Here is an 18,741-nt window from a genome sequence, read left to right as displayed (position 1 = left end):
TTATTGCATATGACTCAGCGTCATTGTCACAGGGACTGCTCCATACCAGAGTCAGACCTAAGTAATGCATAAATATAATACCCCTTTCACACCACATTTCGGATATGGGTTATTGCCGGGTTGCTGACTTGTTGACCCAGGTGCGGTGTGAAAGCCCCTGCCAGGTCCACCAACCTGGCAGTTCGACCTGTGTTATAAGAAGGGTTAAACCTGGGTTGTCCTCTGTGTAATGGGTGACCTGGGTTTAATTTGAAAAGTCGGAGATCAAGATCCCGGGTCTGACTGGGCATAGCAATGTGAAAGGTATTTCTTATTCTGACAAATTAAACAAAGTCAAATTAGTGGTAGTCAATAAACATTGAAGAACATGACTTCATCCGTCCAGTGTTTTGATTTGGAGTTGAATCACATACAGTGTATTCTCTATTTACAGCGAGACAGATGTCCCAATTGATGTTGAGACTATCACTCCCAGTCCCATGCCATTGTATGATAACCAAAAGGCCAGAAGTGTGATGAATGAGTGTGAACGCCATGTGATATTTGTGCGCACAGACACTGAAGCTCCGCCCCCTCCTGATGACTGGGAAGAGCACGTAAACAGGTGACACTTTCCTGTCAGCACATTCTACATTATTAAGAAATGAAAGCATGCATTGAGGGAAGAATGCACAGAATATAAAGAAAGTGCTGTACTAAGCACAAGACAGTGTAAAATTAGCTTTGGAGAATATGTAGGTACCCATGTGCATATTGTAGGACCAAAGTGAGTTTGTTTATGGAGATGGATGGCATTTCCATGGAGGAGCAGGTTTGTACAGGCCAAATGGAGGAGGAAGACCTTTAACCACGGTACTTGTTTCCTATCTGGGCGCCCAGGTTTTCTACGTACGGCACCGTAATGAAATCGGATCGCATCGGATTCGGTACTCGATGATGTACGATGGCATACGATGCTATCCGATCCGATTTCATTTTAAATCGAATCGCATCGTATGACGATGCTATCCGATCCGATTTCATTTTAAATCGAATCGCATCGTATGCGGTGACGCGATCAACCAGATTTTTACATTGGAATCAATGTTAAATGGTCCCTGAGACCCGATTTTACATTGATTTCAATGTAATAACCCCGCAAACCCACGATTTGTATAGGAAACCCCCCCTGATGGTTTAAAATGCGCCTCCATTGTTAACGCCACCCCAGTATTGATGTCAACCCGAAGCGTGGCGAGCGGCGGCGGTACGCGTCCTCCGACTTTTTCATACCCCCACTATCCACGTCGGCGTGGAGTTGAGAATAGAAAGTGTGGCGAGCGCAGCGAGCCACCGAGCCCGAAGCGTGGCGAGCGCAGCGGATACCTGTGAAGCCCGCGAGGGGACACGGATACCTGTGAAGTATCCGCGTCCCCTCGCGGGGCTCGCCACGCTTCGGGCTCGGTGGCTCGCTGCGCTCGCCACACTTTCTATTCTCAACTCCACGCCGACGTGGATAGTGGGGGTATGAAAAAGTCGGAGGACGCGTACCGCCGCCCCTCGTGGGGCTCGCTGCGCTCGCCACGCTTCGGGTTGACGTCAATACTGTGTTTCTGTGCAGATGTCACAAGGGGAGGGCTTTGAAGGGTAAATAAATACAGTAGTGTTACAGATGGGCCATCCTATGGGCCAACCATAAAAGCGGGAACGAAATCGGATCGCATCGCATCGTTCAATATCGTGTATGTGCATTTGTGGTATCCGATGCGATCCGATTTTTATACGGAGAATAGCATGGTGCGCAATTAACGTAGCGGGCGCCCAGATAGGAAACAAGTACCTTAACCACATTAAAGGGATTCAAAGTCACATAATGCTTCTGGCATTCGTTTTCTTGCTAGAATTTTACGCTTAAAAGATTTATACACCCCTTATTTATACATATAAAGATCATGCCAGACATTAATCAGTACAGTATCACTAACACATTGTTGCATCATGTGCAGACATAGTTACCTCACGTGCTGTGGAGATTGGGAACCAAAGTCATTTATAAAGTGTGTGTCTCATATAAGTAAGAACCTTTATCTCATGTTCTTCCTTGAATTTTCCCTTCAGGACTGGTTGGAGTACGCCTCAGAATAAGCTTTTTAATAAGATTCTGAAAGCTCTGCAATCTGACCGCTTAGCTCGTCTTGCTAACGATAATGTGAGTACACTGTTATTACCCTTTCTGTTTGTCCCAGAAGTATTTCTATTGGCACCTTAACCTGGAACCAGGACTGTTATTAATACTATATACAAATTATCATGCAACTTGTTTGGGGACAGGCTTATCCTCATATATTGTCACTCTGCAGGCAACAAATGAACCGGTACTGAGAAGAATTGCGGTGGACAAGTGTGCGCGTCGCGTGCGCCAAGCTCTGGCCTCAGTGGGCTGGGATACAAAACTGGTGCAATGGCTGCACACTACTCTAGTGGAAACGCTGAACCTGCCATTGCTTGCTGCTTATCTAGATGCTCTACAGACACTGAAAGGAAAGGTACTTGGCTTCTTACATATGGAGCACTTTTGTGCGCACACCACATGGCTGCCTTATTTGGTCAGTGTGTGATAGGTTATTTCTTTATGCTCTGTGGTCCCTGCAGATTCCAGCTCTTATTGACCGCATGCTCCTAACCTCCACTGTCAGGGCCGGAGGAGCCAGCGCTGAAGCCCTATCTCTACTGTTGAAGAGGCCGTGGGACCCAGCAGTTGGAGTTTTGTCGCATAACAAACCTGTAAGTTATCAAGTGTTGCTCCTGCTTGTTTGTCGCTCGACGACTCCTTTGTGCATAAATGTATTTTTGTAATCTCTCTTTTTTTTTTTTTTATAGAATAAACTTCCAGGTTCCCCTCTTATCCTCATCGCTCCCTCAGGGCCAACCAACTCTGTATTCCCTACTTCACGGCGACATCGGTTCTGGCAATCCCAGCTCTCTTGCTTGGCCAAGGTTTGTTGACATTACATTTGGTCTCCTGAATTTTTGCTTAATAAATGTGTTCTTCTGGATCATGGTCTAGCGGATTGACGCTGTCTAGGTCGACCACTCTTAGTCAAACCATTCTAGTTAGATGCCTAATGGTAGTTGACCGCGTCTTGATCGACAGTAACGTAAGTTCGACGGGAGCGTGGTCGATGGTCACATAGTCGACATGAATTTTTCACGTTTTTTTTTTTGTGCCGGATGTCACAGGGGTCTCCGTGGGCACTGTATATGTGCACAGTGTCCCCTTGTATGGCTCCATTCTTTGGGCACACTATTATAATCTCACTCTATGTCCACTTGCATAGTAAAGAATGAACCAAGTCGACCTGTGACATGCGGCACCAAAAAAAGTGAAAAAAACTCATGTCAGCCATGTGACCATCGACCGCCATCCCATCGCTCTAACGCTGGCGTCTAACTTCCGTTACAGTCCATCCAGACGCAGTCCTCTATCTTTAGGCGTGACATCTCACGCATCAGACCATTCCTCTCCACTGACGCAACCAAAATTCTCATTCACTCTCTTGTCATCTCCCGCCTTGACTACTGCAACATCCTTCTCTCTGGGCTACCTCTCACCCGCCTCGCACCTCTCCAATCCATTCTTAACGCTGCTGCTAGGCTCATCTTCCTCTCCCGCCGCTCTACCTCCGCCTCCCCCCTCTGTTTATCTCTTCACTGGCTCCCCATTCCTTTCCGAGTTCTCTTTAAACTCCTCACCACCACCTACAAGGCTCTCTCCTCCTCCACAGCTCCCTACCTCTCTTCACTGATCTCTGTCCACACTCCCTCCCGTCCTCTTCGCTCCATCGCTGACCGCCGACTGACCTCTCACCTAATCACCTCCTCCCACTCCCGTGTCCAAGATTTCTCTCGCGCTGCCCCCCTGCACTGGAACAACCTCCCGCCACCCATCAGGCTATCTGATTCCCTTACCTCCTTCAAGCGCTCCCTCAAAACCCACTTTTTTCGACTAGCCTATCCCTCCTCCTAACCTCTTTTGATCCTCCTATCCTGCCTCCGTTCCCCTCCGTTCCTACTTATCCTATTGTATTTCGTTCGTCTACCCACCTATTTTTAGTATGTTAACTCTTATGAGCAGGGCCCTCCTTCCTCACGTACTCACCCTACCTCATTACCTCACCTGTGCTCCTGTCCTGTTCTTCCCTTCCTCTACTTCATCTTCAGTCTCCTTGACAATTTTGACACCTACTTCTGAACTGATGCTGATTTTAGTTCTACCAGCTATACCCCTATTTATACTGTATCTTTCAACACACCCTGTACGTTACCTTGTAATTTGTTTTTTTTGTTTGCTATGTACGGCGCTGCGGACACTTTGCGGCGCCTTATAAATAAACGTACTACTACTAACTAGATGGGTTTGACTATAACATAACATGATCTGGGTCCGTTGACCGGATACCGTTCTTCTGTTACTGTTTTGAATGAGTTTTATGAAACAGTTTTTTTCTGTATGCACCAGAAGGTGGCACCCTCGGTACACGAGAAAATTTGATATAAATTTTTAAATGGATTTGTTTAATTGTGTCACATTTTTTTACCCTGAGGTCTTCTTTGTCTATTGTAGTTTTAGTTTGCTATCTTTGATCTTGGCAAGGCCTGTGTAGCCCGCCAATCAAAACATGGAGTATATCAAATTAATTCATGGATGTTGGCTAGTTTGTTCATTTAAGAGAAAGGCTTTTCAATACCCCCAAAATTAATAACTCTTCAACCAAGTAGGCCATAATTTCGGTCTTAAAAGAAGAGCTGTAGGCCTAACGGATGCTTGGAGAGTGAAACATCCCACCTCTAAACAGTACTCATGTTTCTCCCACTCCCACTCCTCCTTCTCCAGGATTGACCTGGCATTGATTACACTAGACCTGATTCCTAGGATCCGCCACACGGCGTATGAGAGTAGAGGCATCTCGGACCACTCCCCAATTACGCTCCACTTAGATTTTAACGGCCAAAAAGGTCAGTCACTGTGGAAACTTAACTCCTTTTGGCTGACCCGTATGGGAACAGGTTTGGACCTCGAGGCGACATGGAAGGAGTTTTTTGAAAAGAATTCCGACACTGTGGCTGCGGACATCCTGTGGGATGCCTTTAAGGCCTTCCTTAGGGGGACCCTGATTCAAAGGGTCACCAATCTAAAAACGTTCTATAAGAAACAAGAGACAGAACTAGAAACACAGTGTGTTAAAACCGAATTAAAATACCTCACGGATAAATTAGAAACCTCCAAACTAGAATGGCTGAACGCCCAAAAAAATTGGAAATCATATCTTCTAGACAAAACCCGATACAAACTAATGTTCACCTCCCACTCGACCTATGCCTTTGGGGATAGGCCGGGCAGCTATATGGCACGACTTATGCGAGGGGAGAGGGGCCCCAGTACAGTTATAGAGCTTCACACAACGAGCGGCCAAACAGTCACTCAAACCCCTGACATTGCCAACGAATTTGTATATTATTATAGGAATCTTTATACCTCCAAATCCTCATCTGAAGTGGAGGATCTCAAAACATACCTTTGTAACATCCCACTCCCTTCTCTATCCATTGAAGATCGCAACTTCTTGGACTCTCCCTTTACACTTGAAGAAATAATATCCGCTATACAGGCCTCCCCCAGTGGCAAGGCACCGGGCTCTGATGGAATCCCTTCCGAGCTATATAAGAAACACATTAACTTCTTTACAGCTCACTTACTCGACATTTCCCAACAAATATTCGATGATGGTAGGCTCCCGACATCAATGTCGGAGGCTATAATTATCGTTCTCCCCAAACCAGGCAAAGACCCTTCCTATCCCGATTCCTACCGCCCTATTTCCCTGCTCCCAACAGATATCAAGATACTGGCCAAAGTCTTGGCTGCTAGACTTAATAGAATCATAATGCATATAATTCACCCAGATCAAACGGGTTTTATGCCCAATAAAACCACCGCCATTAACCTCCGACGACTGTTCACACACCTACAGACTCCTAGAGAGGACCAGTCCATCTCGGCTATTGCCTCCCTGGATGCAGCAAAGGCATTTGACTCTGTCGAGTGGAACTACCTGTGGGAAGTAATGGACCGTTTTGGTTTTGGACCGAAATTTATCGGGTTTATTCAAACACTATATGCTTCACCGACAGCTAGGATCTCGGTGAATGGATATTTATCCCAACCGTTTCCCTTGTTCAGAGGCACAAGGCAGGGCTGCCCCCTGTCCCCCGCCCTATTCGCCATTGCCATCGAACCTTTGGCCTGTTTGATCAGGGAAAATAATAACATTACTGGCCTAAAAATAGGGACTAGGGAAGACAAAATAGCACTATATGCGGATGATATCCTCCTATTTATTCATGATTACGCCAAATCACTACCCCTAATATTCAGTACCATTACGGAGTTCGGTCAGCACTCCAGGTTATTAATTAATTGGTCCAAATCCTCTATTACACCACTTAAAGGGAATGTACCGACCCCCCCCCCCCCCCATGCAACTCCCACTCCCATGGTCTGACACCTTTAAATATCTAGGAATATGGGTCTCAAACAAACCCAGCTCCTATATCTCACTGAATCTTCTCCCACAAATAACCTATCTCCGCACAAAAACGCCGCTTTGGAGCAAACTACCACTAACTGTCACTGGAAGAATCAATCTGGTAAAAATGGTCTTCCAACCGAAACTTCTCTACATTCTTCAGCAAGCTCCAATATATATTCCCCAGAAACACTTTAAAAAAATCGAAAGTCTCCTCTCCTCCTTAATATGGGCAGGAAAACGCCCTAGGGTTAGCATCCAAACCCTCACTAGACCCAAAAACCTAGGTGGCCTGGCCTTACCTGATTTCAGGTACTATTACTATGCAGCTCAGATGTGCTTTACATGGGAATGGTTGAATGTAAAAGATACTAATACTCTACACATACAATTGTTTGCTCAGCACTCCTCAGCAGGCTCTCCCCTACAAACCCTGTTAGCCGGTTCCACAAATAATATTAGAATCCCCTTGATCAGGCAAGCAATAATTATATGGCGACTGGTTCATGGAATTATGGGGGGTCAGGGATGGGACCCAGAGATATCCCTACTTAATACCCGCGCCCTGCCCGAATTGGCTTCTCTAGAGGTAGACAGCACATGGAATAGGTGGAATGTATCCACTCTAGGCGACCTGTACCAAAATAACACCTTTAAAACTTTCCAGGAAATACAGGTGGATTTCCCCATTCCCAACTCGCAATTCTATAGATACCTCCAAATACGACATGCTCTCAACAAACAAGTGGGACCCGCATCAGGTTCCCTTATTAATAATTCCCCTCTTAAAACATTGATCCAGGGGATCTCGGGAGGGCACCTGGTGTCTACCCTATACTCGGCCATACAACAAAAATCGCACTCAGACCTTCTCCCCACCATTAGGTCAAAATGGGAAGCTGACCTGGGAACCATGACAGATGAAATATGGTCAAACGCATTGGAGGCTCACAAACTGTCCACATCTAGTATCAGATTCCAACAGATACAGTATTATATCTTACACCGGGTATACATGACCCCGACGTTGCTGCATCGTATAGGGGAAACCACTTCCTCGGTGTGCCCCAGGTGCAATGCAGCAGAGGGTACCTTTTTCCACTTATTATGGTCATGTCCTAGCATAACTACATACTAGAAAGCTGTCACTGACTTTCTGAAGGGATGCGGGCATCCCCGGGAATGTGATCACCCCTGGATCCTGTCTACTCTCAGCTTTTGATGAAGAGGCCCTCACTGCTACGGATAGGAGGTTTATGATCAACATTTGTGCTCTAGCCAAGGTGATCATAGCTAGACTGTGGATGAGGAGTGAGCCCCCGAGTATAACAGCTTGGATCTCCCTGGTAAATTAAACAGTGAGTCATGAAAAATTTGTTTACCTGTCCAGAAATAGCGAGAAAAAGTTTCACTCCATATGGTATAAATGGTTGGAGTCTACTTATGCAACAAGAAATACCCCCTAATACCAGCGCCCTGGGGTTAATACTCTATTATGCAACAAGTCTTCTAATGTGAGTTGAGACCAACAATAATACTTTATAATTAGTTAATGTGTGAATATACCCTGTCTAATGATTATTGATGCCTTGTACCTATACAACTACAAATGCTTCATATCGCAGTATGGCATGATTGCCTGTCACGGGTAGAGCCCAACACACTCCCTGCGCCCTTCTCTTGAAATACTTCCTATAAGATACCTGCACGCGATGCGCTTAAACCACACCTGAAGCTAATCCGCACACTAGGGATGTTGACTGTTCTTTAACACCATGAACCGTATATTGAATGAATACCAATATATATACTGTACCACTGTATGTATAAATAACCATCACCCATTATATTTCTGTATAATGTAACCCTCGAATGGATGAGGGATTTCGCAACTGTGTACTAAGTCTTGCTTGTATGTGTACGTTTTTTTTTTTTTTTTTTTGTACTAATGCATATAAAAAAAAAAACAATAAAAATGTATTGAATTAAAAAAAAAAAAAAAAAAAAAAAAAGAGCTGTAGTATCTGAGCCAATGCTGCTATAGGGCTGTGTTGCTATTGTCTTTTCATTAAAGTTGAATATTGAGTTTTAAATTACGTGAATTTCTCTGTATGGAAACAACAGATACTTCAGTTGTACAAATCCCAATAAGAGCAACACAGACCAACGTTCACCTCTGGTGTCTTTGCTAGAGTCAGGGTATGCTAAAGAGCTTCTGCCTTGAAAATGGACCATTACCTGTCACCAGTGTATCCTTGCAGCATTGTAGAAAGACATTTAATGTAGTATCTGAGCCAATGCTGCTATAGGGCTGTGTTGCTATTGTCTTTTCATTAAAGTTGAATATTGAGTTTTAAATTACGTGAATTTCTCTGTATGGAAACAACAGATACTTCAGTTGTACAAATCCCAATAAGAGCAACACAGACCAACGTTCACCTCTGGTGTCTTTGCTAGAGTCAGGGTATGCTAAAGAGCTTCTGCCTTGAAAATGGACCATTACCTGTCACCAGTGTATCCTTGCAGCATTGTAGAAAGACATTTAATGATGAATACAACAACTTTATTTACGTGATGATGTGTTTATTCCTCAGGTCATTCCTGTTGGTTCCCAGTTGATGAACAGTGGCAACGGAGTCACCTCTTTACAGTGTCTGGAAAACATGATTGGTGGACTGCGAGGAAAAGTCATTGAGGTAAATCAGATCTTGGAATCATTCTGTCACAGTTTGCAGTATATTCCTTATTGGTTCTGTAGTAGGTCTAAAGGTGCCCATACACATTACAATTATTGTATACAATATCGCATCTCATCACATCTCGGTTTTGCGATAAGATGAGATGAGAACTAGTACAAAAAGTATGTGCTGCACATACTTTTTGTACTAGATCTCATCACAAAACCGAGATGCGATATTGTATACAATAATTGTAACGTGTATGGGCACCTTTAGTCAGGGGTGGCCAAACCTGTCCTCAAGATCTACCAACAGTGCATGTATATCAGAAAACCTGTGGATATATAGTAGGAATGAATGCAGCAGGTTTGAAAAGGTGACAGTTAGTAATGACTACAGCTGTGCACCAGCTAGGTGATTTGGAAAATGAGGACCGTTAGTAGATCTCGAGGCCTGGTTTGGCTAATAAAGGTGCTCATACACGTTACAATTATTGTATACAATATTGAATCTCACCGCATCTTGGTTTTGTGATGAGACGAGATGAGATCTAGTACAAAAAGTATGTGCAGCACATACTTTTTGTACTAGATCTCATCTCCTCTCATCTCATCGCAAAACTGACATGCAATTAGATATGATATTGTATACAATAATTGTAAAGTGTATGGGTTCCTGAGGGAAATGCTCTTAATGACAGCACATTGCTATAGACTTATAGAATTTGACATTTAGATAAGAACCACTTGGCCCATCTAGTCTGCCCTAACAGACTGGATGGGCCAAGTGGCTCACCACGCAGTGGGCCCGGTGCCTCGCTACGCTCGGCACGCTAATTTATTCTCCCTCCAGGGGTGTCGTGGACACCCCTGGAGGGAGAAAGTGTCGGGATTTCGGCGGTCGGGATTTTGGCGGTAGGGATTTAAACTGCATCCCCACTGGAACATAATATTTGGTTATAATGATTGGGAAAAATGTCAAACATTTGATAAACCTTTGCTTTTCATTGTTTACTAGATATCACATGCGTATTGTGTTAAGCCAGGTTTTATGCCTTTTACCATAATAGTTTCCTAGTCCTGATGGAAATTTCCATCCCTGTTTCTGGCTAACTGCAGGGGATGTTAGTTTCTCTCGCACACTGGAATAGCCAGTGATAGGGATTTTATACAAAAGCATTTGGAAATTCATTAATTTGACGCTATTTGGTCACAATGGTATGAAAACTGATTTATCCTCCTATAGCCATACTACTATAGACTTTTCTCCTCATTACTGTTTGCCTGTCCACTTGCAGATTCACAACCATTTCCCTCACAAGCCCGTCATTCTTATTGGATGGAATACTGGAGCTTTAATTGCCTGTCATGTGAGTACATAACATATGCTTACAAGTTAATTGTATAAAATAGCAGTTATTGCACAGGGATATCTACATCTTGTATCGCTACATGTCCACCAGTCACCTTCATATCAAACCCAGTACTTTCCATATGGGCATTGATTACTGCAACCTACTAATATGTGCTTCTGTGCTCAGGTCTCTCTGATGGAATATGTGACAGCTGTGGTGTGTTTGGGATTTCCACTGCTCACTATTGATGGTCCCCGAGGTGTAAGTAATATGTGCTCAAAACATTTTATTTTCTAATTGTAATAAATACCTTTTTAATGATGAAAATAAAATGGTTGACCATATTTAAACATTCACATCAATTGTTACGTTGTTAGTAGTATGGAAATGCTTAGAAATATCAGCGAGCACTCAGATGTCTGTCAGTCCATATCTACTCTCCTATCAGTGATGGAAATGTTTGTGTGAGTCCGTGTCTGTCCTTCTATTAGCGATGGTAAAGTTTGTGTGAGTCCATGTCTGTCCTTCTTTTAGCAATGGTAAAGTTTGTGTGAGTCCGTGTCTGTCCTCTTAGCGATGGTAAAGTTTGTGTGAGTCCGTGTCTGTCCTATCGATGATGGAAAAGTTTGTGTGAGTCCGTGTCTCATTCTATTAGTGATGGTAAAGTTTGTGAGTTCGTGTCTGTCCTTCTATGAGCGATGGTAAAGTTTGGGTGAGTCCGTGTCTGTCATTCTATTAGCAATGGTAAATTGTGTGAGTCAATGTCTGTCCTTCTCTTAGCGATGGTAAAGTTTGTGTGAGTCCGTGTCTGTCCTTCTCTTAGCGATGGTAAAGTCTGTGAGTCTGTGTCTGTCCTTCTCTTAGCGATGGTAAAGTTTGTGTGAGTCCGTGTCTGTCCTTCTCTTAGTGATGGTAAAGTTTGTGAGTCCGTGTCTGTCCTTCTCTTAGCGATGGTAAAGTTTGTGTGAGTCCGTGTCTGTCCTTCTCTTAGCGATGGTAAAGTTTGTGTGAGTCCGTGTCTGTCCTTCTCTTAGTGATGGTAAAGTTTGTGAGTCCGTGTCTGTCCTTCTCTTAGCGATGGTAAAGTTTGTGTGAGTCTGTGTCTGTCCTTCTCTTAGTGATGGTAAAGTTTGTGTGAGTCCGTGTCTGTCTTTCTATTAAGGATTATTTGCATTTGGAACTTGCCTAAACTCTCAGTTTTACATTCTTAGGATGTAGATGACCCACTCCTTGATATGAAGACCCCAGTACTTTTTGTGGTTGGCCAGAACTCTCTTCAGTGTCACCCTGAAGCAATGGAGGACTTTCGAGAGAAGCTCAGAACTGATAACAGCCTGGTTATTGTTGGTGGAGCTGATGATAATCTTCGGTGAGCGTCATGTAAATGTCAAAACTTAACAATTGGCTACATTTTCAGTCTATGGTAATTGATAAGTGAATGAACTCTAAACACCGTGTGTAAGGCACCAGTCTCCGCTGCCCACTAAGCTGTTTGCTCAGCACCTAATTGAGCTACTGATGGCTGTTGTCTCACCACGCCAATCCTGTTTAGGAGGATCTTTAGGGCATCAACAATTAAAGGCCCCATACACTGTGCGATTTGAGCCCGATTTCACCCGATTCAGATGGATCGTGCAGTGAAATCGGCCCAAATTGTATGTGCAGACATCCCATCCGACCCAATGCGCGGTTCCGTGCGCATCGGGTCGAGGTTGGACGGGCTGCACATAAGATTTAGTAAATCTTATGTGCAGCCTGGAGGCGGGCAGGGGACGCGGCTATGGACACCAGGGAGCTGAGCTCGGCGTGCTGATGCAAGGAGCAGGGCAGGAGAGGTTGTAGACTCACTGACCTGGGCGGTGATCGCCGCATGCAGGGAGCCGGGCAGGGGAGGCAGTGGTCTGGGCGGTGAACGCAGCTATGGGTACCAGAGACCCTGTAGCGTGGGGGAAGCCGGACAGCAGCGGGCGCACATAGAAATGAATGGACAGTCAGTGATTGGCTGGGAGCTCTCTCATTCATTTCTGTGGTTTTTTTTCTATGTGCGCCCGCTGCTGCCCGGCTTCCCCTACGCTACCCGGCAATCTGGTCCCCTTGCTGCCCAGTGAGTAAACTGCCTCTGCGTCCCCTGCCTGGCTCTGCGCTTGCAGCCCCCCGCTCTGCTCTGCTCAGCTCCCGACTCCCTCACCTGCAGCTCCCCGGGGACTGCATGTGATAAATCACATGCGATTTATCACATGCAAAACTTGGCACATCAACTCCCTGGGGAGTTGTCAATAGATTAGGGCCGAATTGTCCTTTGGACAAGTTGGCCTAATGTATGGGGTCCTTAACAGGCTGGCACCACATGCAAAGAATGTATTGAAGGTCAGAGGCATACATAAGTGACTGCATTATATAACCCTACACAACTAAACTCTTTGTCTTAAAACAAAGAGTTGTAGAATATCTCAAAACCAGCAATTTACAGGATCCAAAACAGCATGGGTTTACTGGGGGAAGATCATGTCAAACAAATCTTATTGACTTTTTTGACTGGGTGACTAAAGTAATAGATCAAGGTGGGGCTGTAGATGTAGGTTATCTAGACTTTAGTAAAGCTTTTGACACTGTCCAACATCGCAGACTGTTAAATAAACTTGAAAGCTTGGGATTGGATTCTAAGATAGTTGAATGGATAAGAGCGTGGTTGCAGGACAGAAAACAGAGAGTTGTAGTAAACGGAGTACAGTCAAAGGAGGGAAAGGTTACAAGTGGAGTACCCCAGGGATCTGTACTTGGACCGGTGCGTTTTAATATCTTTATTGGTGATATTGCAAATGGAATTGAGGGTAAAATGTGCCTCTTTGCAGATGACACAAAGGTATGCAACAGGGTAGACACACCAGGAGGGGTAAAACAAATGATTGAGGATCTAGGCAGATTAGAGAAATGGTCAAGAGAATGGCAACTACAGTTTAATGCCAAAAAATGCAAAATCATGCACTTGGGTCTCAGAAATCCAAAGACTCAATATAGTATAAATGGCACTATAATGGAAACTACTGAGGAAGAGCGGGATCTAGGTGTCACTATTTCAGGGGACTTAAAAGCAGGTAGGCAATGTAACAAAGCAATGAAGAAGGCGAGTCAGATGCTTGGTTGCATAGGGAGCGGTATCAGCAGTAGAAAGAAAGAAGTAATAATGCCACTGTATAGGTCATTGGTACGACCTCACCTAGAGTATTGTGTTAAGTTCTGGAGGCCATATCTCCAGAACTATATAAATACATTAGAGACTGTACAAAGAAGAGCAACTAAAATGGTGCATGGCCTACATCACAAAACGTACCAGGAAAGACTAAAAGATCTTAATATGTATACTTTAGAGTAGAGAAGGGAAAGGGGGGACATGATAGAAACTTTCAAATATATTAAGGGCTTTAACAAGGTACAGGTGGGAGACATTTTTCACAGGAAGAGGAGCAACAGAACACAAGGACATGCACTGAAACTAGAGGGAGGAAGATTCAGGGGAAATGCGAGGAAGAATTTTTTCACAGAAAGAGTAGTAGATAAGTGGAATAGCCTCCCAACAGAGGTGGTAGACGCAAATACAGTAGTACAATGTAAACATGCTTGGGATAGGCATATTGATATCCTTACAAAAAAATAAGGATCAAATATGGTTTGAGGTAACATGTTTAAAAAAGGGGGCAGACTAGATGGGCCAAGTGGTTCTTATCTGCCGTCAAATTCTATGTTTCTATGTTTCTAAAACATGTAAAGTTTAATCTTGCAAGATCTCTCCTAATAATCTCCTGATTCATGTGTTTTTGAAAGCCTAAATATACAGTACTGCTGACATATGACAGAATTAGAGGAACCATTCGCAGCCGGAGCAGGAAAGCTGTGCATTAAGTGCCACTAATGTTGGGCTAATGAGTAATTGCTATGGGGTGGACATGACTCAGGGTGTACCTATCCTCTGAGCTCAGACTTTTTGTTATTCCCACATCAGACATCTCGTTTTACTTTCCTTTCTGGTTTCATACCCACAGTATAAGCAAAATAAAGAAGAAATCGGAGAGTCTGACACAAAGTATGGTTGACCGGTGCATTCAGGTAAAATGGATGTCATTGCTAGTGTTCTGTGTATGTCTGACTTATCTCCTTGTATTGTTACTTGGTTGTACTCCAAGTAAGAAGTGTGAGTTACATGACCGATCTGTAGGTCATTTGTGAAGCTTTTTCCCATGAATAATGTGTGCAGTCCTGGTATATATGCAAGAAGACGCTTATGGCATGGAGAGGGAGGCTGATCCAACGGTGCAATGTCTACCTAACAAAACTTAGGATTCAGACCTGTTCCCTAGGCTGTGTATACTAGCAGCTTAGCAAACAGATCGGCACTGCCCGCATCCCCTCGATACCATGCAAGAGGATGTGTATGAGAAACATCTCCTCGCATGCAGCCAAAGGGGAGAGAATTCATTCGATGGTTTCTCTCCCCTTCGGTAATAAGTCAGTCAGAACTGACTTATTACCATCGGAGATCGCCGAAAAGGTGGCTGGTGCTGCCGTCATGGAAATCTGGAAATAGGCAGCTTCTAAGACAAAAGGAACAGAGGTGGTATAATAGACACGGTTAAATATATCATCTCATTGATAGGTTGTTACTGACAGGTGACATAAGTAGTGTTTGGTAGATTTGGGGAATCTTGTCCTAGTACAATAGATGTGGTGGTTAGTTAGGTGGTAAAGCCGCAATAGCCTTTATGGTACATACAGATGGAGACCCTCTCATGCTTGCAGGGGCTGGTGATTCTATTGCCAGCCCCCACCAGCCGTCAGGAGGCACGCACGAGACCCCTTTCTGACGGAGCTCCCCGGTCCCCACTGCCGCCCCGAACCCCCCTAACACTGGCCAACTCCCTGAAGCAGAGACGGGCAGGGTGAAGCTGCCCAGCCGCCAAGTGACTGGGATGCGTGTGAGATGCACACGCGTCCCAGTCTGATGGAGCACCAGTGCTCACCAGCGGGTACGTTCTGGCGAGCGCCGGCAATGAAAGAGAGGGGCTCCATCTGTATACTGTACTGCTAATATACAGATTTTGTTAGGAAATATAACACCTATAGATTATTTTTTGCTCTCAAACTCTGTCTTTATGTTTACACTGTAATTGGATTTCAATAAAATCAGTATGGCACAATCATTAAGTCTATATTAATCATGCTTCTTCTATTTCTATGTATCTTTCGTAGCGTTAATACTGCCATAGACATTGAAAGCTAATATGTCCTAAATTGGTGTCTGCCGTCCTGTGGATAATATAAATCGGTTATGGTGTGGTTTTGGGACCATGGGTAGCTAACCTGCATGATGGAGCACCGGGCCATGTTTCATATAATGGGGAGAGTAGATACTGGAAGCATAGCCTGGCCTCTGTGTGGGAGATGTGCAATCCAATGTTTAAGAATTCAGTGCTGTTGTCTGCTGTGTCGTCCCCCCCCTCCCCCCCAGACTCACATGTCAATCAGTGGTCCTGTGGCAGGGTTTACAGGACTGAGCTGTGTCTTTGAGTGTTTCCGTGGTAGTGACACTGATGCGGAAATGTCTCTGCTATGATGTAGCAGTGCAGTGTTTGGCTGAAGAAACAGGGGATCACTGTGCAGGAAGTACGGGCTTTCCTGCTTGAAAGACAATGCTCACACACTTGCAGCCTTTCAGATATAAACATATCTATTGCCAAATAAATGATAAGAAAAACATACAGCTATACTGACACATCTCCCAAATATGACACACTTCTGCTGCACATAAAAGATTGTAACATAAAATAATTGCTACTCTTTTTGCCTATGGCGTTCTGTTCCGTGTGTTCTAAACTATGACATGTAAATTGTCTCAGAAGCTCTGCATCTGTATATTCTAGGTGGGCTTCAAATGGGAGGTAGCGCAACTGTTATACTTAGGTTCTTGTTCAGTGTTAGAATCGAGACCTTTATATATACTGTATCCTCTATGTTTTGTTGTGTTTCATTGAATCTCAAGCATTCACTCTTTAAACCTAGGATGAGATTGCGGACTTTCTTACGGGGGTCTTGACTCGAGCTGAAGGTCATTCTGGCTCTGATCCTCGCGACCTTGATGCAGAAAAGAAAAAGAAGCCCAGAGAGTTCCTGAGGAGAGATTTGTCCCTTGATCTGTCTGAGCGCAGCAGCAGGCCGGCCTCACCAGCTGCCCGCTTCCCAGCCTCCCCCTCTGGCTCTGAGGTGAGAGCAGATGGACTCATCCATCCTATACTGAACCAGTTTGATATAAGTGGTTCCTTTTTTAATTTAGGGGTCAAAATGACTGCTTTCACTGTGTGTGTAGGTGGGGTCACTTCTTATTTATTTAGTTGTGATTTATTATTATGGTTTATGTTTTGTAGTTATCTTAAATCTGCAATTCACCTTTAAAAACATTGGGGCAGATGTATTAAGCCTGGAGTAGAGATAAAGCACCAGCCAATGACCTGTGTTTGAAAATGACAGTTGGGAGTTGATTGGCTTGTGCTATATCTTCTTTCACTTTGGGGGGGTATTCAATCTCCCGCAGCCATCTCCCGACGGGGTAGATGGCTGCGGGGCCCTATTCAATGCTGTCTTCCTCGACAGCATTTAGCAGGAGATCCCTCAGAACGAGCCCGACTTCAGAAGCAGTCTGGTTCGTTCTGCCGGGAATTGACAATCTCCCGGCCGCAGCTCGCCGATTTCCAGGCATATCTCGCGGCCACGCCCCTTTCTTGTCGAGCGGCAGGTGGGACATTGAATCCCACCAGAGCTTTCTCGGTCGAGCAGACCGAGAACGGGACAGGGTCATGGCTGTCCAGCCAGCTCGACAGCCGTGACCCCACATTAAATACCTCCTTTATCTTCAGTTTATCTCTTCTCCAAGCTTAATACATCTGCCCCAATGTTCTCCTGGGGATTTATTGGTATTCACTGAAATGTAAAAGTGTGTATATTATGTGTTTTCTATTATACAATTGTACTGTCACTGACTCGCTACAATGTCTACCTACATGCATTTTCAGGATCTGTCCAGTATGTCTAGCAGTCCTGCCTCCAGCCCCAAGACTAAATTAACTGCAATCCCTACGACCCATAAACCAGGACAAACAGCGGTGCCACTAAAGACCCAAATACAAAGACAGGGAACCACTGTGAACCCAAAACAAGCCCAAGGTGAGGGACCGCTTGGCAGGTGATCATTTCTAAATGGAGATACACGGTTTGAAATGGAGATGTGACACATCCTTACAGTTTGTAATCTAAATACACGTCTCACTCACTCTGACAATCAATCAGATCCATTATGTTGCTGAGTGTTCCATTTAAAATAATGATGCAGTGTTTCTAAGGTCAGTCTCACTGGACTGCACACTTCATAGTACAGCATGTCAGTACATTTCCCATGATTCACTAATTATATCTGCTGGGCGGAGGTTCTTGAAGCTTCCTTCAGGAAATTAATGTTTCTCCTTTGAGTAGGGCTGCCGGTTTCCTTTGAGGAATGGTCTGCTTAAGATGATACTCTGAAATGAATTAAGTGCATCACATTGATATCTTTTTTTGGCTTTGTGTGTTTCAGCCCAGTTTGCTGCTTTCCTGAAACATAACATGTTAGTGAGAAAGTCGCTGCCTACAGGATCTCCCTCTTGTGTCTTTGGTGAGTGCTACTTCCCGGGTTCTCCCCCGTGGGGATCTTGTTCTTTACAACTGCTGTCACTGAAACTAAACACTGTGTACATTTATTAATCATTAGAAATGTGTTCTGAACATCTTGCACTAGCATGTAATAGGTTCTGCTATCAGAAGACCCCAGTGGCCCATGTTTGATGTATCAAAAGAACATACTCTTGGTACTGATCCATGATAACCGATAAAGGCACATAAAATAAACAGTCTCCTATTGGCTGACGTGGAGCTTGATGGGAGGGGCTGTACAAGGCAGTGTCTTCCAGTGCCACCATATGGTTAGCAGTCTCCCCCATACCCGTGGTGTCCAGGATTGGGTCTTATATAAGAGGGGATGTTGTTGTTACTATAATACTATATATAGAACATTTGCATAAAATGCACACATTATTGAGTAGTTCTTTCTTTGTCCTTGCTG

The 18,741-nt window shown here is 44.4% G+C and overlaps 1 protein-coding gene across 3 annotated transcripts in view; it reads left to right on the top strand.

The window, feature by feature from the left end:
• Window positions 1-18,741, top strand: part of KANSL3 (KAT8 regulatory NSL complex subunit 3) — a 53,915-nt gene that overhangs the window by 2,346 nt on the left and 32,828 nt on the right. For all 3 annotated transcript variants that reach the window (XM_083184607.1, XM_083184609.1, XM_083184610.1), the window contains exons 3-15: window positions 434-604; window positions 2,098-2,188; window positions 2,340-2,525; window positions 2,632-2,763; window positions 2,860-2,976; window positions 9,161-9,262; window positions 10,542-10,613; window positions 10,785-10,859; window positions 11,810-11,967; window positions 14,639-14,702; window positions 16,653-16,853; window positions 17,660-17,810; window positions 18,217-18,294. In XM_083184607.1, coding sequence (XP_083040733.1) covers window positions 434-604; window positions 2,098-2,188; window positions 2,340-2,525; window positions 2,632-2,763; window positions 2,860-2,976; window positions 9,161-9,262; window positions 10,542-10,613; window positions 10,785-10,859; window positions 11,810-11,967; window positions 14,639-14,702; window positions 16,653-16,853; window positions 17,660-17,810; window positions 18,217-18,294 — 1,598 coding nt within the window. The remainder of the gene's footprint in view (window positions 1-433; window positions 605-2,097; window positions 2,189-2,339; window positions 2,526-2,631; window positions 2,764-2,859; window positions 2,977-9,160; window positions 9,263-10,541; window positions 10,614-10,784; window positions 10,860-11,809; window positions 11,968-14,638; window positions 14,703-16,652; window positions 16,854-17,659; window positions 17,811-18,216; window positions 18,295-18,741) is intronic.

The sequence above is a fragment of the Crinia signifera genome, chromosome 4 (genome assembly GCF_055691185.1).
Source record: "Crinia signifera chromosome 4, ASM5569118v1, whole genome shotgun sequence".
Classification (NCBI taxonomy): Eukaryota; Metazoa; Chordata; class Amphibia; order Anura; family Myobatrachidae; genus Crinia; species Crinia signifera.
This window is presented reverse-complemented; position numbering and strand designations above follow the sequence as displayed.